Here is a 23200-nt window from a genome sequence, read left to right on the forward strand (position 1 = left end):
TTGTGAGTTTAGTACTACTGAAAACTGCTTTCACGAGAGTGTAGTTTTTAGGAGTTAATACTAGATTGTATGGCTTGTTCAGATGAGCAGTTTTGTCTCCATTTAGAAACCCTCAGTGGCTCTCGTCTTCAGTTTGTAACGCACTCCTGTTTGAAATCTCATAAATCAATACATTTAATAGAGGACAAGCGCAGAGGAAGTTGTCTGCGCTTAAGACACTGCTATTTTCCTCTTACTGTGTGAGAATTCTCGTGCATTACTGAGATACTGAACTGAACTCTGGACCTGTGAATGCCAGCTCGACGTCACCAAGACAAATGGCGCTACATTGTTTGTGTTAAGTGATATTGGCTACTCTGATTTTAACGGGACAATCAAAGAAAACTGCAGGGCTGAACACAATCTGGCCCGGGAACAGACAGGAAAAGAGAGACGATGGTGGTGTTTCATTAATAAGCTTGAAAGACGGTACATGCAGAGAACATGCCAGCTGAGTGTGCACTACTTTTATTGCATCCTCCCATGAATTTTTGATCCCTCTCTTGCTGCTCCCTGCCTCTCTGTTCTCTCATTAGAAGAGACAGCCAGTTGGCCCCCATAGCTCTTTACAGTACATCCCAAATGTAATCATTAGCATTTTATTCATAGCTTCTGAAGCTCACTCTATTTCAAACTCAATAACATTCGCTTTGTGCTTACAGTCCCATAACATTATAATCAGCACCATTAGCAGGAAGCTCTGCATTAACTGTATTTGTGGCCGTGGTTAAGCACCTTTGTCTGGAATTATAATCACCAGGGCAAATTCAGATTTATTCATTTTGGCTCCATTCAGTGGCTTAAAGTGACTTTTTTTTTTAAAGAGGGTTTTCCTTTTTTTAAATGATTTATAGTCCCACGTTTAAGCAGTGTGTAAAGTTACAAAGCCCAAAGTCAGCACCAGAGAGAGTATTTCTCTGCTACAGAACTGAGAAACTTTCTTTGTAGTCAAGGCTTCTCATCTGTTAGCCTACCTGTCTTTGTCACTATGTAGGGGAAAAAAAAATGTAAAATACCCGCATAGCGGCTACTTTGGCACACTCTCAAGGAACGATGCAGTCTGCCATTATTTACTTTGAACAGCCGCTTCTGCTTTCAGAAAGTCTCATCTGCGATCAAAGCACAGCAAATGTTCTTTTGTTCACTTCAATAGTGAACACAAGAGTCTTCATCCTGTCCAAGCTCTTGAAGAATGCAAGTTAACCAGCAGCTCGGAGAATGCTCTTCCCATACTCACAGAAAACTCATTACTTTTTGCAGACAAGTTGAGCAATCAGGGTATAGTCCTTTTTTTTAAGGGTGGAGGGTTAACAGGGGCTGGAGGTACCCCCAAGTTAAAATGATCTTTCATTAACAGATAATGATACTCTGAGCCAGCAAGACACCTCCCTCAGCGAGGGGTGCCTAGTCCTAGAACAAATCCCGTGTCAATACATGAAACAGTTTCTGAGAAATGTAACTTTCGGTTTGTCAGATTGGTCAGAATTCGCACTGGTGTTTTAAAAAATCTGAAATTCCTCAGATAACATTGGTGAAGCTTGGCGGGAAGTTTATCTGTGCCAATAATGGTGAAGATTGAAAGAAAAAAAAGTGTTTTCGATAAATCAATTAAATTGCCATGACTAGCTGCCATCTATCAGCCTTCAGGCCTCCTGCCAGTATTACAAGTCAAGAAAAATTTTTTTTGGTTAAAGCAAATACTGTAATTCAGCAGCTGAAATACTACTTGGGTGACTGGTGAATGCATCGAAGTTTATAGTACTTTTGAATAACAGGGTCCTGAATCCATATACAGTGGAACCCCGACTTACGAATACCCCGTTAAACGAAAAATTCAAGTTACAAAGGCACTGAACGGCAATATTTCTGCCCGTGTTACGAAATCCGCTGGCTCTGATTGGCTGAGCCCAGAATGTCCACAATGCCTTCCTAATCATGTGACAACCCCTTGGCTTTCGTACTTGCGCTTCGCTGTTCCACTTGAACGACGTATTGTTGTTGCCGTTAGCAATTAGCCTATAGCCTATTGTTCACTCAAAAGGCACGATGGGTGCTTTGACTTACGAAAATTTCCGACTTACGAAAGACCCTCGGGAACTAATTAATTTCGTAAGTCGGGGTTCCACTGTACCCAGTTTGGTTTTCTCATTTACTGTCCTTGCAATTTTAAGTTGGCAATCAACTTTGATGGACAAATGCTTTCGAAAATCAAAAGAACAAAAGAAAGTGAAAGCAGAAACCCTGTTCCCATGCTGCTTGGCTGCTTAAACCAAGTCCAAAATAAAGGGTCGTATATCTATAATTTATACAAAGTGCTATCACTGCATCAGAACTCGCCAGCAATTTTCAAGCAAGATGCTATCAGTCATACTGTTTCACTGTCAGTAACAGTATTTGGAAATGACATGACAGAGCACTAATCGGGAAGCAGTGAGGCTATCCATTGGCATGCTAAGTGCCCTCAGGGCAACATTAGCCATCTGCATGCAACTATAATGCCCCTTATAGCTTAATTAAGTCCTCTTGTGTATATATGGGTCTCTAATTTTCTGCCTTATCTTTATGCTGTGCTTTTTGAATAAACGAATTCTCCTTATCACCTTCGCTCTGGGGAAAAATGTTCCTTATGCATCAGGCTTGTTTGTCATTGTTGATCCTGATCATCCTACAGCAAGCAGGAGAGGGAGATGAGACAGCAGACAGTCAGGGAGATCAAAATTAGCAAACTCTATTCAAATAACAATGTTTCTGTTATTTATTTAGTTGTTTAGGACTGTAATTTCTTTGCTTCTTCTTTTTTCCTTCCTTCCCTCCTTCTGTGTTATGCACATGCCTGCATTAGAGGCCAGCTGACACCAAAGCTGAGGCTCTAAGGAAACACTTTATAAAGATCTTGCGGGGGGGGGGAAACCAAAAACTGAGTAATGTCATACCAGTTTCGAAATCCTGCGAACGTCTTTTCTGTATAGCAATTTCTGCATGTGCATGGTTCACTGAATCACTGAATCTATATCCTATGCAAGAACGAAATGAAGGGTGGCTCAAAACCTTTGCACAGTAGTGTAAAATAGCAGTGTGTCATCAAGTACCTTCATATTATTGACACGCAACTTCTAAATCTAAAGAATGTGAATGATCACATTGGTTGGACTCAAACTTTTTTTTCAGGGTGGGTTGTGTAACAGTGAGCATGAAGCGGAGCGGCAGAGAATGAGGATGACATGTGTGCATATCCTCTGTACTCACACACAAACTATTTCACTTCTGCCGCCCAGCATGTCTCTCTTGCCTCTCTCAGGGCCCAAGATATGTATGTCAGTCAGGCTTTACTTTGAAGTTAAGCCTGTCCGTTCTGTCATTTGTTGTGGTTTGTTTACTTTTTTGCTGGCTTGCCTTCCTTACCCTTTCCCTCATTCTGTCAGGCTGGGTTGAGGGTCTTTTATTTGGCCAGCATGGGCCATGGTCCAGTATAGTGCTCTCTGGTTTATTCTAATCAAATGGCCTCAGCCGGAGACAGGAGAAAGGTCCTCAGAATATGGACAGGCTTTATCAGCGACAGCCAATTTATCACTGCTGACTTTGGCATTTCCGCTCCTTATGTTAAAGTGAGGAAGTATGAGGCAGGAAAAAACAACAGACGCTTAATATTTAATCTTACTAAAAGTATTTAGAGCTCACAGTACACAATAACAAACCCAACCCATTGCCAGGACAAGAAGTTATAAATCAATATCTAATTAATGAGGAGAGTATAAATCACTGTAGGCCCCAATTTAATAATCAATAGTGGTATTTCTTACTCATGGTCAATGCAGAATGGCCCCAAACTGCCTTCAACTCTTTATTTGCTAATACTGCAATTATAGCTGCTATGCCAATTGAGGTAAATCAGCGGAGACGCAGAAGCTGATTATTCAGCTTATTTCATCCTCAAAAAAACTCCAGATTCAATTGACTATCAGCGTGTTTTCATCAAATACCTAGCTTACTAGCAAAATGTAGGATTTCTGCATACTCCGCTGTAAGTACTATGGAGTATTTTTGTTCACTCCCTAAAATGAAAACTCCAAACCCTGACGATTTGCTAAGTTTCAACAGCTACACGTAAAATGACTGTCATCTTCCTAACTTTGGCAACAAAATAGTAATTTCCCTCTTTTGCTCGCTCCATCACATCACTCATCACTTCAGTTATCAGCACCTTGCTCCGGTTTTTCTCCGACTATAGCACTGCAGTGCAGAACACCTTGGCTGCTGTGCCTTTTTTCCCAAGTCATAACCGTAAAAGGATTACATTGTATGAACACCGCTCTCTCCTTCTGTTGTATCACCATTTCTAACAAAAAAAAAATAGTGGGAAAAAAGAAATTAAATCCTTAGAGGCATTGATTCCCCTGCCGTTGCTTTCATTTTATCTCCTACTATACACTTTAAGATGTTCCAAAGTTTTTGAGTGGCAGGGGGAGACTATATAGGTGCTAGAGGGAATAGACTTTTTGATTGATAATTGATATGAACTGAATGGATGGAGTGCTGCAGTGGCAATATAAACCTACTGTACTGTTGGCCAACACAGAACAGGACCTGTGAGCTTCCTGTCAATCTCAGCTGCTTAGAAAACAGTTGAGCTGTGGTTTTCTGTGGGTCAGAGGCATCTGTTCAGTGACTGAATAATAAACAGCTAGCCATGGTTAAAAGGTGTTCTGGGCCACATCTAAGACCAGCATATCTTAGATGTGTCCCTACCCTGCTCGTTTAAACCCTTTGAATAAGTCTATATGGATTAGTAGTCACTTATCATTATGCTGTAATTTCTTTTAACTCCATCTTTAGACCTCTTGTGCTTATAAGGTGTATCGTAGCAAGAGACTACACACAAAATCACAATTTTATGATTTTATTAGCAGTAGTTTTTGTATATTGTTTTTATTTTCATAATAATAGTTTTTTACTATTAATACTACCCTATTTCCTAGCGTTTGCTCTAGCATCCAAATACTGTTACTGACAGTGAACAAGTTTGCAAAAAAATGTGAGGAAAATAATACGTTATGTTGCATGAATGAGCAAAGAAGCTGCAGTCGTAAGATGAAACAATCTGATAGGGGTTTAAACATTAGTCATTATTCACACAAGCCTGCCATACAGAAGAGGGACTCCACTGCAGAGACTGGGAGGTTATCCAAAAGTGCAGGAACTTTAGGGGTTTGTTGTGCGTAGTCGTTATGTGTAAAAAGAGCCATCAGTTCCTAATTTTTCATTGGACTTGTCTGATCTGCGCAGGTCTTGAAACCAAAGTGGCAGAATAATAATGCCCTCTTGCAATAAAGCATATATATTAAATCAAAGTTGGGTAACAACAGCAGATTTTGTCCTTGAGCATTTACACATTTACATACAGTAACTATTCTCCAAGCAGGACTTTTGTAGTTTGTCTGCTACCTTACACATCATTCATCCACAACCATATCAGCCCCCACACACTCTATGCTTCTACCCCCTGCTGCTCAGAAATATAATGGCCTTTTATTGATTCTCCCTTCTCTCGCCTTCTTTCTTCTCTTTTCTTGCCCTGCTCTCTGCACTGCAATGAGAGGTTGTTAAGATAAGCTGCAGCATGAGAAGGGGGGAGACATGCCTCTTTTTCTTTTTTCTTTTTGAGCTGGGCAAAAAAAAGTAGGGTGTCTTTGTGCTTGCAAGTGTGTGTCTAAGTTAAGTTGTTGCATATGTATACTGATACTGTGGGTTGCTATGCAATATATGTAGCACGTTTATGTGTTTAGCTGTTTACGTGTATGTGTGCACATTAGTCTATAATATAGTCATTTTCCGTCATAAATGCTTATCTGCTGGTGTGTACAAGTACGCCTCGTCAATGAGGAATACACACCAGACCTTCTCATCCACAGGGGGGATATTGAACAGCCAGGCGGTGGCTGATGAGACGTAGGTGGGTTTTACAGATGAAGACGCTGCCTTTGCTGCCTCGTGCATCATTAATGCTCTCTTATTAAATTTCACTTTTTTTGTCATTATGTGGATTACATTTGATCTTGTTCACTACTCAGTTCTTTATGAGGATGGACAGTCTCCGCAATACATGCCGAAGATCATTAAGACCTCTTTTTTATCATGCTGTTCCAGTTGTAATGGCTCACTAAGCAAAAAAAAAAGGTACTTCCCATTACATGTAGAAGTAGTGATCACACAGAGAAGACTTTTTACAGGTGCTTAGTATCATCAGCACCATGCAGTTAGCAGCAGATATATTCATCATTCACAACAAGGACTAGAGTTTATATGGATGTCTCACTTGTTGAGTGTTGGCTTTACTGGATTGCTGGAGATTTAAATATGCTTGAATATCATTTGAATCTGTGAGAAACGAGCCTCACTTTCAAATCCATTTCAGGAAATGAATTGTGCGCTGTATATCCCATGCTTTACCATCAATATACTATAAATGATCTGAAACTCAAACAAGGCAGACTTGCAAGTTTGTCTTTGTGAAACTTGAAACGTACAAGAGGCCTAACAATTGTGCTTGTAAAGGATGGCACTAAATTGCTCACTTGCAGGAATTTGCCCTCTGTTCATTCTAACTTTCGGGTTTGTTTCCCTTGTGGCAGGACAAACACATCCCTTGAGAAAGATCTATCAGCCAAGCAAGAAATATTTAAACAGAACAGCATGGAATCACCACCACACATTTCACCAAGGTTAAAAAGCAGTTTCTCTGTGTGTATATCTGCAGATACGGGGGATAGTTAATGACAAAGAAAAACAAAAAGGCAACCGTTTTAATGAACAAATAGATGCCTTTGGCATTCACAGGCTCTTAGTAGTCTTATTTAAACTGAGCAGTGATGAGAATGATCTACTGTTATAGCAAATCTTCTATACGACGAACACACTGAGAGCTCAAGGATTACCAGGCATTGTCTTAATTGATCTCATTATCTTCTTCCTGCTCTTCTGTAAGGGCTGTCATTCTCAAGTGAATCTAGCTATAGCTTTGGAATGACTGCAATTTGGTGTGAAGCATTATTGTCAATGTTTTGTATTTTTTCTTTTAATTAAGGTTGGTTCTGGGGAATAATGGTGAATAGCTGGGAAGACTCGAATAACTGTCATACTGTGACCTCACTGCAATGTAAACCAGTAGAGGGAACAATATTAGGCATCTGTTTACTGATCTGAAGAATTAGCACTGTATATGTGATGTAAAGCCCTACGTGGTTCAAGAGGGGGCTGTTCAAAATCGATTTAAACTAATAAGTGATGTCTCTCGGGGCGGTATCGGCTGGGCTAAAGAGTAGACATTCAAATTAAAAAAAAATCAAGGGGAGAATTAGAAGTGAGCTTACAACATTTCTGTAGCCCAGAGCTGTGTTAGCTGCTTCTAATCTTCGATTGAACCATCACACCCATCATTGAATATTGTATTGTGGGGATGTAGGTATCAGACTTTAAGAAGGTAGGAAGAAAATGCATGGAATAAAGATTTATATATATTTTCTTACATAGAAATGTTGCATTTTTGATCGTTCAGAGATTGAGAATCTTGTAATCATTCGAGTTATTTTAAAAAATGCCACACTTAGTTATTTCAGGATTGTTAAATGTGAAGACTTGCTGCTTCATACATTCTATGCAATGTAAACAAAATGTAAAAAGCAGGCTTATTGACTGATGCAAAAGTCCATTTAAAAAATCGTTACTATTTGCGCGCAAAGATCTTTAAGTGAACAGTCACACAGCCTCACTTGTGCTTTGCAGGATCTCTGTAGCAGTAAATAGCACTTCTCACAGCTGCTGCTCATCCTTACTGTATGATGGGCTACTTGAACGCGGAGGTAAAAAAACCTTTTGCAATAACTACAGTCTATAGTTGCGTGAGATTTGACCTTCAGATAATAAATGGCATTTGAAACTAGGTTCACAGCATGTAGAAGACTCATTAGGGATATCGCTATAAATATAAAACGTATATTTTTTTTCTACAATACATGTTTTTAATGTATGCAAACATACACGAAGTGTTGTTTGGTTTAGCTAGAAAACAAAAGACTGAGCACTAAATATTATGACCCCCACCCCACAGGCCAAAAGTTTGCCTATACACAGTGGGCATTTCTAAGAACCCTTGCCCTGCCACCACTGAGATTTTTGGTTGCTTTGTTTTATTTGCACTAGTGTGCAGAAAGCATTTAGGTCATTTTGAAACACACTGGTATTCCTGCTATGTATTTGTATTCTTTTTTTATTTTAGCCAATTGTTATCCTGTTTATGTTTATGTATATAACTTTGAAAGCTGCCAGTAAGTAAATCGTGTTTTTCCAAGTCTACACATAAATGTCATATCATCTTGCATTTAATTTGCCTGCAGTATTTGAGTATAGCGTTACCTTTATCGTTGATATTGTTGGAAATGTTCTGCTCTTTGATGGAGCTCACAAAAAATATTCATAGCAACAAAGATGATGGTCGAGAATAGAACCTTCTCTACACACAAAATGATCCTGTGTATTTGTAAAATCAACAACACCAAACGTTTGGCTAATAAGGAGGATGAAGGTGTCAGTAGAAAGTAACAATCAAACGTCGTCAGATCATCGGTTTCATGCTGGTTCACTATTCCAGCATGAAAGTGATATTATCATAGACTCGATTATTAAAAATGGATGTAACGGCTGTTGGTTTTTAGAGCCATTTTTTGAAGTCTTGGATGCATTATTGCATTGTTTCCATTGGCATCTGTAACCAGAAGTGACAAGAGGATGGAGTGCCAGAAGTTATCAGATACAGTAATGCTATAGCAAAATTGGTTAGTAAATTGTATCCATGGACTTGAGGGGTGCATCCCATGGAGACAGAGACCTGAGGGGGTATATTATGAAGAACGTTCACTAGTGTTTCTTTGCATTAGCTAGCTAGACAAAATGTGAAACCCCAGTCAGAGGTGACAAGTATCATGATGGTGGTTATCAGCATCCTCTGTTAAACCAGACTTTCTGCATTAGGCTCGCTGCATGCTTCCATTGAGGATCACCTACTCTAATCAGAGACATCATCACACTGATGAATAATAAAGATCTATGAACATTATAAAGATATATAGTGAGCATTAAAATGCAAAACTGGTGCTGAAAATAAGACAAAAAAGTAATGCTGCAGATGATCATTAATCTTCTGATTCCACAATCATTACAAACACGCTGAGCAGGAAGAAAAAAAACATTGACTTGTGTTTATTTTACCACTCTGTGCACACTCGCTGCTGCTGGGGGTTTTTTTTCTAACAGGAAAGCTGCACAATAGAGCTTCGAAAATTATGATACATTTAAGGATTAAATGTTAGTCGGTGGAAAGGAGATGTGGAAATCCCTTTAGTTTATTAATGCAAAATTAATTTTCATGATTGAAAATTACTGGTGATAAAAAAAATCTACTAATCATCTTTCTAATCAGAGCTTCAACAGCTGCAGTTTATGCAGTTTATGCATCTATAACATGCATTCCAGAAAATTCCTGATCATCCAGCCCCCTTTAAACCAAAATACTAAACACCGTCTACTGAGAGCCAGTTTGAGTTGAGCACGTACTACCATGGTGATTATCAAGGTAAAAAAAGTGACACTTTTGTGAAAACTCTGACCTTAAGCTCAACAGTCTTGGCTAACCTAATCTCCATTCATAGTACACCTCTCTGCTGATTTGTACAAAATAAAAATAAAAAATAAAAAAAACACCAAAAGTGAAGCACAGACTTTTTGGTCCAGCTTTCATTATAATGAAGACACAGCACAAGCCTTGTTATTTGTCAGATATTATATTGTCAGATAATAATAAGGCTTGCTGGCACCAATGCACCAACACCACAAACACTATCAACACGTTGTCACCAGTTAGCTGAGGTGAAGGCTAGCAGATTTAGAGTGGCCTAATCAACACCCACCTGTCCCTCAAAACAGCCACACGCCAAAATGGCTAAATGGCCTGTATTTATATAGCGCTTTACTAATTCCTAAGGACCCCAAAGCGCTTCACATATCCAGTCATCCACGCACACATTCACACACTGGTGATGGCAACTACATTGTAGCCACAGCCACCCTGGGGCGCACTGACAGAGGCGAGGCTGCCGGACACTGGCGCCACCAGGCCCTCTGACCACCACCAGTAGGCAACGGGTGAAGTGTCTCGCCCAAGGACACAACAACCGAGACTGTCGGAGCCGGGGCTTGAACCGGCAACCTTCCGATTACAAGGCGAACTCCCAACTCTTGAGCCACGATCGCCCCTAAAGGTGATTGAATTTACTAAAGAGAAGTAAATTAAATCCTTAGTAAAATATAAACAGATGAGTTAAAAAAAAAACAAACAGAAAAAAAATCATTCGTTATTGTCAAGGGAGAAATCAACTCAAGCAATGAAAATTATTTGGTGGCAGGTTGTAAAAGCATATATTAGCTGTATTTTAACATTGGAATCTACAGGGACTGATCCGCTTTCAGAGCCAGCCTCGAGTGGCCTTTCAAGAACATACATGTTTTTCACACTTTCATGTTTTACCCCTGGTGATTGCTCTTTGAATGTTATTGGTCATCTTGTAGAAAAGCTGTAGCCAAGTTTTTCATTGCTGCTTCATCATCAACTTTCAGCCCATCAGCTGCTTTATCTAGTAGAAAATCAGCCAATGGATTCTTAACTTGGGGTAAACCAGGATTGAGGCAGCAGCAAAAAAGTTTATAATAATAGTAATATTAAGAGTATGTGTGTGTTTCTTTCTTTTTCACCTGACAGGACACTGAAATTCTCAACACGGCTGTGCTCACTGGGCGTACTGTCGCTGTTCCGCTGAAGGTCGTCACTGTAGGGACGGATGGTGCGGTCTCTGATGTTACAGAGTCAGTGGAGTGCAAGTCAACAGATGAACAGGTTATCAAGGTTCGTGCAACATGAATTCTTTTTTTCCACTTTATCTCATCCTTAATGCTCAGCTTTCTAGTGGCATGCAGGTACGTTAACAGGAAGAATAACACTTCTGTTTGCGGGCTTCAAGAGTTTTTCGCACAGTGAAATCAAAATGAAGGTGCTCGTTTTCTTCTAGCAAAACATCAAAACATGTACCAAAATACATTAGTTTAATGGCAAGGGAAAAACAGAAAGCTGTTTGAAAAAGTCAGGTTTAAATCACAGAAACCCTAGAAGGGGGGAGGGGGGGGTGGGTGGTGGTATCCTTTTCTCGTGCTCCAGTTCGCCACCATGAAGTGCAGCTTGGCAGCTTTTTTGTGTAATCTTGGTGAGAAACAGACAAAAAAAACACTGATTACATACTCTATACTCTGCTCTTGTTTTAAAGGAGGAATAATTAACAATCATCATGCTGAAAGAGAGTCTGTATCCATACCACTTATATATTACATAACACCATCAAACTGTCAAGGTGACAAACTGCTCACCATGTCTGAATATAGCAAGTTTTAAATCTCTGTAAGTTGATTTTCATTGGCTTTTAGAGGTCTTACATAATTAATCTGAAACCTTACTGAATTTTTGGGAAGTGCTGCAAAGGATTTATTGTTAACATAAAATAAGGAAATAATTGTGAGCTGTTTACCGCCACAGCAGATTTATTATCCGTCTCTGCGGCGTTATGTGAAAGGAGAAGCAAGAAAAATATAACTGGGGAAAAATAAGAAAAATAAAAGTGTTTATTCTTGATTGTGAGTAGGCGTGATAAAAAAAGAACAGTGCTACAAGTGTGTTGTGTTTACTATACATGCATATCAGATAGAAGAAAAGAGGGAGATCTCTCAAAGGGTTTAATTATCAACTGAAGTAGTACCACATATTGTGACGCTGACCTCAGTAGTCTACTCCCCTGCCCGCTCGTCGGGTTTGAGAACAGTAAGCAGTACCCATCTTTTCTTCATGCTATTTTCAAAGGCATCTCAAGATAAAACAGCTTTATTTTTCCCCACTTCACTGTTTCTTTGAGACTTTGAAGTTAAATCCTTCTTTTCTTTATGTTATATGTAGACAAAAAGGAGGACCCCAATGCAGACACAATCTAAGTTAAGCAAACAAAAGATGAGCTTTATTTCACTAAGCTGATACTTCAAAAATAAAGTCCAAATGGTGATAAGTAATCCAGATACAATACACAGGGTAAATGATCTAAAGTTGATTGCAGCAAAGTGATGAGCAAAAAAGGGAAGCAGAGGAAGGCACAACGTGCTATAAAAGGAGAGCACAGGTGAAACATGAGCAAAGGGCACTTCTCTGACAAAGATAAGTGGAAGAGCAAGGCAAAGGCAACTGATGAACACAATAAGGGCAGAGCAGATAATTACAAGGGACAAAGATAGGGAGTAAAACAACAAAAGAAGCCCAAGGAAATGTAGTTACCAAAAGAAACCCAAAGTGACAACAGTGACACAAACATAGGGTCATTAAAGACAGGAAACTGGTAAACACTGGGAAACATAAGAGAGTTATATACTTGTAGTGATTAAAAACACCCATGGTGAGCACTGAGGCCTTGATCCTGCTCTTACAAACTTCCAGTCAGGAAATCATGCAGGGACGAGTCCAGAATAAATGGGACAAGTGATCAAAATCATCCAAAATGTATACAATTTTATTATTTCAGAGAGTTTGCAATCAAATTAGACTATCATAATAAAAGACCACTAATGATCCATAATGTACCTTTAATGGTGCAGCTCGTCAGCAGTGTAGCAATCACATGATAACTCGCTTTCACCAACAGGAAACTTACAGGTGCTTTTTTTTTTTTTTTTTTTTTTTTTTTTTTTAACCAAATCCACCCCAAAAAAATACGATCCCACAGGGGTGCTTATTACATGCACTAAGTGTACCCCTAAGAAATAATTGATACCACTGCAACCAAGTTATAATAGACACAGCAAATCAGTTTGCCACACACCTATGCAAGGCCTGATTCCTGTGAGGCGTTAACCCCAACTCAGGGACTGCACATTGCCCGACTGCACATTGCCCGACTAACATTGCGCCTGGCCCAGTTAACATAAAAACAAACCCAAGTTTTAAAATACATCAAACTAGGAAGAAAATAGTGGAGCGACACAACCAGATGTGCAGCCCGTCCTGCAAGACACGAAAAAGTGTAAGTAGCCTGTCAGTGCATAAATAAAACATTGTTTTCTGCCTAACATTATATTCAAATACAATACCTTCAACAGACTGCTGTGCTTACTGCACTACATGATTAATGCCATGTTAATCATGACTAAAAAAACAAAATGCAATAATCATATACATTTTTATGAACTTCAGCAAAAAAGTTACATTTACAAAAAAAATTCAGTCTATAGTTTGAATCTCTACTGAAGGGCAGTATGATCACAATATGCTTAAATAGCAACTAGATCTTCTAGTGGGAAGAAATTTTATACCAACTGACTTCTGCAGCTGTGGTACTTGAATGCAGTGAGCTCTTGCTTTACAGATGCTGCATGCATGATTAGGAGCTTGATTTTACCTGTGAAAATAGGACTGAAAACACCTGAGGTTTAAAATGGACCAATACCTTTGTCCATGTAGTGTAACTTCCAGCCTCAATCACAGCAAGTACTCTTCTTTACACTTCACATATAATAATACTGTGTTGAAGTTCACCCAGTCATCTGGCTTGCTCTCGACATTTATAGCGTGGTGTATTTAAGAGTGTTTCAATAGCAATCCAGACACAAACTGCCATTGAACCCATTTTAAAATGCTCATTGTTTCCAAATCCTGTGAGCCCCCTCATATAAGTCACAGCTTTAGAATGGGGAAAAAGACAATAGATCCATCATTGCTGTACTGCACTGCAAGTTTTTATTTTCTGATGATTACTTTCTGATTTAAAGTGTTGCGCTACAGTTTCTCCTTGTATCCCAATAATGTAGAACACTTGACGGATCCAGTAAACCACTAAGCTTTAGCTCTTTAGGTTTTAGGAACTTTTAGAAATTTTGCAACCCCCAAAGCATAGTACTTCATAAATGTTAAATACAGTGCTCTCTCATGAGTCGGTTTTAGTCAGGTTAGTCAGACAGAATTATTTCAGTCAGTAACTCTCATGTGTACCCTGCTGTAACAGTAAGAAAACAGTTGTTTTTACTTTTCTTTTCATTATGATGTCACAGTGAAGTTAACCTATAAAATGTTATTAGATCCTATTAGTATGATGCAGTGTTTAGTGTGCTTGAATAGGTGGAAATAACAAAAAATGCTACCAAAGCAAACCAAGAATAAAAGCAAAAGAGCAAAAGTTTTTCTCCCTTAAAACACAGATGCAATCCTTGGCATGTTTTGTTTTCTGTCACGTTTGGATCTGTTCCATCATATTTTGTTCAATATCTAGTGTGTTTTATGTACTTTTGCAGTGCATGGTAGACATTTGTATGAGGTTTATCATAATTTTGCAAGTGAATTATTCGGTTAATGCCAAAAAAGTGCTGTGTAAAGTCACCGTGACCTTGGTCTTTTGCCACTAAGTTTAATCAGATCATTCTTGAGAACTTTGCAGTCTTTAAGTTCTGTTTAAGTATTATTTAAGAAATACCACGTTTGCTAGAATTAGACAAACAGATGGATGGACAGATGGGCAATCTGAAAACATTATGTCTTAAGCATTGAGGCATAATAAAAGAGCAAAAAAAAGTGAGACTAAAAAATGCAGAAGTAGATAGATTTAGTTTACTCTCTGGATGGTTGCCTTCCATACTTTAAAATCACAAGAACAAAGAAATTATCCTTGTGTGAGTTTTGTGACTGTATGCAATCCAGTATCAGCCTTGCATTCCTTGGTTTGCACTCGTTAAGACAAATAATTTGGAAACTTTAAATGAAAATGAATTGCATTCATACCGCTTTACATTTCCATTTAGCATACATCGAGGTGAAACCCTAAACTTTCCCTCATATCTAAGAATCCTCCTTTCAGAGTTCCAACCTGTTCTCATTACAGGAAGACGAAATATGTAGGAGGTGCAGTAATGCTGGAGAAGGCTGAGGGTGAGAGCGAAGGAGTGGGAGAGAAAGAGAAAAGGGAAATGAAAGGGAGGAGGAGGAGAAAACTGACAGACAGCAAGCTGTCACTTTTGTTCCTCAGAGAGAGGGCTTGGTTTGACATCATTTGAGAGTAAAGCTGCCAAGTTATATGCAAAGAAGTGGCGACAGATGACAGTCTTCTTGTGACTGGTTTGTTATAAAGAAGCAATTGTCAGTATTGAGGACATGTGTTGAAATTACCAGTTGTGCCAATCAAGCTTATATGGTATTTGAGAGTGGGGGAAAAAATGAAATGCAAGTGATTACAAACAAAATTCAATGACAGACTGTTAAATACATTTGTTCGTCAAGGGGGAAATGTTTGATAAGGAGATTCTGGGGCTTTGGAGATAATGACAGATACTTCTGATGTTCATGCTGTATCAGTTCTTTATGTTGGAGATGTATTAGAGTAAGTGGTGTACTTTATCCAGACACTTCATAATTTGTTTTGAGCAAGTGTTTTTCTCTCTGGCTAGATGAATTAGGTTTGTGTCATTTCGTAGCTCCATCTGTTAAGTTGGACCAAAGTCACATAAATTGTGCACATACTATGCTTCACACACAGGCATGCATTAAGAATAGAGCGGTTCTGAAACAAACACAAACACACACTGAAAAGAAACTGGAAGAAATTGAGTAATCCAAGCACTTAAATCTTTTTCAAAGCAGCCTAAATGATCAGATTTACTTACTATGCAAGAAAAAAGGTGAAATAGAGCAACTTTACTTCTACAGTGGATTTTTGTATCTGCTTATTTATTCTTATTTTTTCCCGGTTAGATTGTTTTGGCAATCAGATTCTAGAGTACTTTGCAATCTTTAAGTCATGTTTAAGTATTCTTTAAGAAATAACATGTTTATTAGAGTTGCACAGACAGATGGATGGACAGATGGGCAATATGAAAACATTATGTCTAATTATGCTTTATTATTTATTCCTATTTTATTTTATTATTTTGTTGTTGTTGTTGTTTTTTGGCAGTGAGATTGTTCTTGAGTACTTTGCAATCTTTAAGTCATGTAAATTGTTTTGGCAATGGCAAACTCAATGTGCTTAACACAGAAGAACATAAAAACCTGTGTAGGTTTACAATGCCAAAGGCAGTGAAAACATGTGCTGAGTGTAGGCCTGTGTTAATAAAAAGGTTTCTAGTCTGTTTTTAATGTATGCACAGATGTAATTGATTTCAGGTCAGCAGGCAGCTTGTTCCGAAGAACAGGACAGCAATAACTGAAAGCACCTTCATCACGCTTAGATCTAATTATAGGAACCGTTTAAAGATCTGCCCTGATGACTTGAGAGATCTGACTGAACTGTAGATAGTGTGTTTGCATCTTATCTTCCTCTCACAGCAATTTTTCCTTTATTCTTTAGGTGTCAGAGCGCTGTGACTATGTGTATGTCAATGGAAAGGAGACAAGAGGAAAAAACAGGGTGATGCTTAACTTCACCTATAGTTTTCTGAATGCACAACTCGAGATGAGCGTATGGATGCCCCGCCTGCCCTTGCTAATTGATGTGGCTGACCCTGAGCTCAGTCAGATTAAGGGTTGGAAGGTCCCTGTTAGTATGGGCAATAGGAGGTAAGTCATGACTGTCTGTTGTGTCTATGTTGTTGCATGTTGTAATAAAAAAAAACACATCATCACTTTCATCACTTCAGAAACTGACTCCGATGGGCCGAGGGGGCTTTATCCCACATCTGTATATCACAAGAAAAGTTGGCAACTTAAAAAAATCACAAGAATCAAAAATCTAAATTTCTCTGTGTAGGTCATAAACCTGAGAAGTTCTTAACAATCCCTTTATGACAATCATATTTTTCATTTGGTTAAAAAAATAAAAAAATAAAAATGGAGACCACGTGAAATTGGCTCAGTAATGATGGTGCAGACATATGAAGCATAATGCAAGTGCAGCTGCATAATAAGTGTCTAATAATTCACTGGACTGGTCTACAGGGGGAAAAAGTACTTATACTGAATAAGGAATGACTAATAATTTTGAGCATTACAGAGCTTGAGCATATTCCTGAGGGTGTAAAGAGATATAGTGTACAATGATCTGTGCAGTGCAGCGTGAGTTGTACAAGATGATCCTAATAAAAATATTTAAATTAATGATCTTTCTGCTAATATGATTTCTGCTGATTAAAATAGAACCAACCCTTTTCAATATCAAAGATCAGTGAAGCACAGTGACAAATTTACATTTAATAATAGCTTTTATAATTATGATTTACTGTGATCATATTTATAGTGACTATGTTGAAGAAACAATAGAGCACTGTTGTGTTTATAAAGTGAACAAGATTTAGATTGTTCCCTGCGCCCCAGTGTTTACCATCTTTGTCTTTGAGCCAAGATATACATTCATGAATTATACTGTGGAATGAAAGCAGCGGTTACATGAGCTAGCAGATGACATACACGTCATGATTTGTTGCAGTGAGTAATGAGTGATAGAATCAGTCGTCACAGTTAGAGCCCCAGTTTGCTGTGAAACTCAATGTGCTTAACACAGAAGAACTTACCTTACCTATTCTGATGCTTTCAGAATAGGTAAGGTAAGTTTTAAAGATTATATGGATATCGGTATTGTCACCTTGGATGGAAGGGTCAGCCCAAATCAGTCTGTGTGGTTTGATATGATGTAGGTCATATGGCATGGCTTTCATAGGCACCAACTCAACCATCAGGACACTCATGGTGTTGGCCCAACTTCTTATGAAGACAGTTTTTTAAAATTTGTTCTTTTTTCAGTAATAGTGACGCCGCTTTCAAAATGGCCATGTTTACTATTTTTGAACTGGAAAACATGTTATGTAGTATATAATGATGAAATATGTCAAAATAATGTCATTCATTATTGCAACAGGGGTAGTTATGGTGTATATATCATGTGTACAAACACTTTTTAATTTATATTTATGGGGGTTTTTTGTTTTGTTTTTTTTGTTTTTTGCCTGTCCCATTTGGTTCTTTAGCCGTCAGAATTGTTGTCTGAAGACCAACAAGGATACGCAATGGATTTATTTTGCCAAATGGATCATCGTGGCATTGCCGTATTGGTCCATTTGATCGACCTTTGTTTTTATTTTTTATTTTATTTTCAGTTGTTACAGACGGGACAGACATGAGTGAGGGATAGGAAAGGGAGAAAGAAAGAGGAAGGAAAAGAAAAACAGAAGGGAAGAGGGACAGTGAGAAAGGGGAGGAGAAAAAAAAATCTCCTGGATCACCTGTTGAGAGAGAAAGAATAGAAAACAAGCAAAAAAAAACCAAAGCAATATACTAAACACAACATCATCGCATTAATCTAGCTAAGTGTAAACAGCAGTAAATACTAAATATTCAATGTTGTTGTGCAGCACGCGGGACAGACAGCGCACAATGTGCTTTGAAGTAGCAGCCAAGAAAGGTGTAATTTAAGTCTACGAACAGTGAACACCCGTGTGCACACCTGTGTGGATCAGCGCGCTTGTATTCAAATGGTTTCCACATGTAATGGTCTGCAAGAGGATGTAGAGAGCCATAGCCCTGTCCCCCAGGGCATGAAGCAGGCATGGAGGAGATCCAGGCCCCAGACATCCAGAGGCCCCAGAGTGCGAGAGCCCAAGGAGGACCACCGGAGGGGCATCCGTGCCACCCTCATGGGAAGGGCTGAGGATCCCCAGACAAGGCGTCACCCAGTAGCCACCGAGCAGAAGCTAGAGGGGGCTGCACCGGCGTGCCCGCCGGCTCTGCCGGCAGCCAGCTGTGCCAGAGTGAACCAAGCTGCAGGCCCAGAGGCCGGAGGCCTGAGGGCCACCCGCACCCCGGAGGAGGCCTGACCGAGCAACAGGCGCCAGGCCCCGCCAAGTAGCCACCGGGAGTGAGCTGGTACATACCTGAGTGCCCAGCCCCGGACACCAAGAACCACAAATGCACCGACCCCTGAGGGCATCAGTCACCGGCAGGGAGTGTGGTGAGGGGAGATAGGCCTTGGAGGGCTATATTTATGTTTTCAATTAAAGAAAGCACTGTAAATGCTAACTACGGAGTCTTAGAGATTATTTCAACTCAGAAATACCTCACATTTCCTCACGTTAGCGTACCACCCACAGGGTGGCACTCTAACACAAATGCCCCCTGCTACCTAAGCAAGATCACATCAATCATTTCTTTCAAGCGCATCACTGTGTGAAGAACGTGTGTTATGTGTACTTTAACAGGGGTGGCACTGGTTTATTAATGCTTTCATGGGTCAGTGTGCTTATGTGTACATTGACAAAAGTGCTATGGCTGACCTCTCACTTCCTGCAACAAACATGTCCTGACCTCCTGTTTCTGATGCCAGCAAATAGTGTCACCTTGGTTTAAAGTGCCATCCTTTTGCTGATGTGGAATAAGAACCTGGGAGGGGATGGGGAAGGCAGGTTATAACTAAGCCAAGCCATTGGGCCACATCATGTTAACCTGTCAGCCCGTTTTCCTGCCAGACCGGCCATACTTCATTAAACCTAATGGGAACTGTCACTGTCACTCCACCCCCGGCCACCTGACCGGTAAAAAGAGGCAGGCAGAGCTTGAAAGAATAAGACAATATGAGGTGAGAGCAAGGAGAAGAGGGAGAGAAAAGCAGAGGAAGAAAGTTGGAAAAATAGATTACAAGGAAGTCCAATAACAAGTTTATGTTGAGAATATAGAATGAGGCAGACACACAGTGTGAGAGCGATGATGATGGCATAGCACAGGACGAAAAAAGAGAGAAGAAAAACAGATTTATAGGTGAGTGATATATACTAATGGAATATAAAGTGGAGATGGATGAGAATAATGTGTGTGTCTTGTGCCTTAACAGGAATGGTAAAACATACCAATAAGAAAATACAGCACAGACAGGCCAGTGGGATATTTACAGTATTTTAGAAATGTACATTTTTATTATTACAACAGCATTTCCAGTTGGTGTGTAAAAAAAATCCTTTGCAAATGATTTAAACACTGCAATTAATTCAGAAAACAGAAGACAACAAGTAGCACAAAGGCACAAAGTTCAAATAGGGGCATGTTTACCACTGTGTTGCATTGCATTTTTTAAAATACTGTAAGCATTTGGGTCCATTTTTGTTTCATATGTGATAAAAATTCAAGAGAGCTCATATTTCTCATTCTACTTATTATAAATGGGTGACGGGTATAGACAGCAGGCAAGTTTAATATCCAAACACTTTTAATTAAGGTTGGTGTAATAACAGCAGAATGTGATTTGCCATTGACCTGCTTAAATTAGCAAGGCCTTTACTGAAAAAAGATCCTCTGAATGACAGGAAATGTTGCTCCAAATGTGCAGGTTACTCATGGCATGTGAACTGATGCATGCTGGTACCATAAGGGATGCTTGACTTGTGTGTTGATAACAGGCAAGCGGTCCCTCTCGTCTTTAGCCCTGAATGGAAAAAAAGAATTTCAGGAAATGAAAATCTTTGATCCAAAAAATTGGCCGTTAGCAAACTAGGCAAGGAGGAGCTTCAGCTCTCTGCTAAACCTTTTTTCTTTGAGACTCAACCTCTTTTATAGGCCAAACAATACTGATTAAGGCAATTATTTGTGAGGTCTGGCAAGTATTGCAAATACTTGTCACTCTGAACATTTCTGGTGTTTGTATTTTGCTGCCATCTTGGGTCTGGGCTAGGTGTGCACCTATTAGCACGCAAATAAAAACTGATTTCTGTAGTTGCTACCATTAAAGGATTATTTCTCCTTCATTCTTTTCCACCATGTTCAGATTTATCTGTGGGGGGTTGGTTGGCTTCTTTTTTTAGATAAATAAAAATAAAGGGCTGTATAAGCTCCACTTAAATAGGGGCAAGAGTGTAGAACAATTGCTTTACAAATATCCAGCTGTGAGTTTAAAAACATTGATTTTTTTTAGGAAACATTTTCTGAGATGCCAAAATTGCAGAGTGTTTTCTGTGAGCCAAATAAATAGCAGGTACACAGAAAAATATCAGTTGCTCTTTTAAAGAAAATGAGAACGCAAGCCGGGTGGCAGTTTCTCTCTGCAAGCTGTTTTTAAGGGATTTTTGAAAATAATGGGAGGCTATTACTTTTGGAAAGTCAGGCGAACTTGCAGCAAAGCACACAGCAGATGATTTGACAGCAGTAAATACTTTACATCAGAGAGTTTCTACTTCATGGACACTAATGGTGACACAGAGTCCACAGAGAGCTCTCAGCGCTTTTTACCTCAAACACAGTCTGACATGGGTTTATGATATCCCTGCTCTTCAGGCTTGCCAGCAGTTGATCAGTGCTTTCCTCTTTTCATTCTTCATTAGGTATGAGAGGGTCACAGATGATAAGGATGGTGTCGATCCAGTAGAGGGGAGGACAGAGACTGCTTGTGTTGCCCAGTACCAAAGCACCACTCTGCGCATCCTCACCCACTTTGTGGCTGACATCAGCGAAAGTAGAGGAGCCATGGAGGAAGATGTACTGGGCCAGCAGACCTTCCTGCTGGGCACCGACTGGCAGGTGGATGTGACACAGTTGGTGAAGGAGTCTCTGAGGGTGGAGGACCCAAAGGTTGCCCAGCTTCTGGATGACCAAGTCGTAATCGGGCTGAGCACTGGAAACACCAAACTACAGGTTGTATTTATGCATATTTTATCACAGTTTCTAAAGCAGAAGTTGTACTGCATGTCTCTGCAGTGTGGCTGTCAGGATTGTTTTGCCATGACTGATCAGTGGGGATTTACACGTTCATCTCATAGACCTAAATTGTAACTGTCACGGAAGCTGCAGTAACTAATGCTTGAATCAGCCACCGCAATACAGTCTTTGTTGTTACTAAGGAAACATGCAGCTTTACTCGATTAAATGACCTGACTGGCTTGGTTGTTTTGGCAGCCAAACAAAAGGTCACAAGTGAGCACAATATCAGACGTATTTGAACTGATAAACTGACATAGACGCAGCAGTAAAGTAACCTGGCAAGTGGATTAGGAAAATTACAATGAGAAGTCTAAAAGCAATAAAGCAAATCCATTCATCTAGACTCTTTTAATGCAAAGTATTTTGATTAGGTTGACATTGAAGTATTAGAAATGTATGAATTAAGCAAAGCACAAGCACGATGGACCAAAACAACTGAATAGAAAAAGTCGGACCACTGTTGACTCTGGTCTTATCCGTCTTATTGTCACAGTCAATATTACCCAACAGGGTTTCAAGTTTTTTCAAGCTGAAAAGCTCCAAACTGTGCTCAGCCGCTTTGCTTTGTCAATGCGGAGCAGAATGTGGCTTTCTAGTTTGTTTATAAATGCAGGGACAGGACACACATAGAAAGCATAACTTTAATTCTCCACTAAAGATACCATTAGTCTACTACATTTTTTAAAAAGTTAATGGTCATCTGCTCCAATATTAATGTTCAAAATGTTATTTGAACTTGTAAGCCACAGATAAATAATCATCATATTATCACATTTAAGAGGCTAAGTTATTCAATTTGGGGTCATGATAGATATAAAGATAGATATCAATCAGATAGATGGATAGAAAGTAAGACAGACAGACATAAAAGGTTAACAATAAGCTGATGAACATATGGTGAAGCAGTTATGGACTGAAAGAGTCTGTGCAGAGTATGGTAGAATGTTTTTTTTAGTCTAAACGGAGTAAGATATAAAAACAACTATATTGATTGCAGCATGGAACAAACACTTAAGCCTATCATGAGTTGACAAAGAAACATGCCTTCATGGCACGTCTTGTAAAAGCTTGCACCTGTGCAGCCTCTCATTCTGTGACCCTTTCACCGTGTATCTCAGAATACTATTTATCCAATAATCCAATAAGGCGTTTCTCAGTATAGCACATGTTCTCACACACTAAATGAACATCAGTTGTTGAAGCAGTCGAATGGCGTTGTGAAACCTTCCATTTTCTTTTTAAATTCAAGGATATGTTCAATCACCTATACTACAGTATTACTCTAAATCCACATGGGTTACTATTGTGCCACCACAACAGATCCGACCTTATTTATTTCACTTGTTAGTATCGTGGCTGCTAGTAGTATGT

The 23200-nt window shown here is 39.3% G+C and overlaps 1 protein-coding gene across 1 annotated transcript in view; it reads left to right on the forward strand.

Annotated features, from left to right (window-relative positions):
• The window catches only part of si:dkey-112m2.1 (transmembrane protein 132C), a 184414-nt gene that overhangs the window by 135862 nt on the left and 25352 nt on the right, over positions 1-23200 (forward strand). The window contains exons 6-8 of the mRNA XM_005939462.3: positions 10847-10990; positions 16506-16714; positions 21454-21763. Of these exons, the coding sequence (XP_005939524.1) occupies positions 10847-10990; positions 16506-16714; positions 21454-21763 (663 nt within the window). The remainder of the gene's footprint in view (positions 1-10846; positions 10991-16505; positions 16715-21453; positions 21764-23200) is intronic.

This window comes from Haplochromis burtoni, unplaced genomic scaffold, assembly GCF_018398535.1.
Source record: "Haplochromis burtoni strain Fernald_Lab_line unplaced genomic scaffold, NCSU_Asbu1 Contig_118, whole genome shotgun sequence".
Lineage (NCBI taxonomy): Eukaryota > Metazoa > Chordata > Actinopteri > Cichliformes > Cichlidae > Haplochromis > Haplochromis burtoni.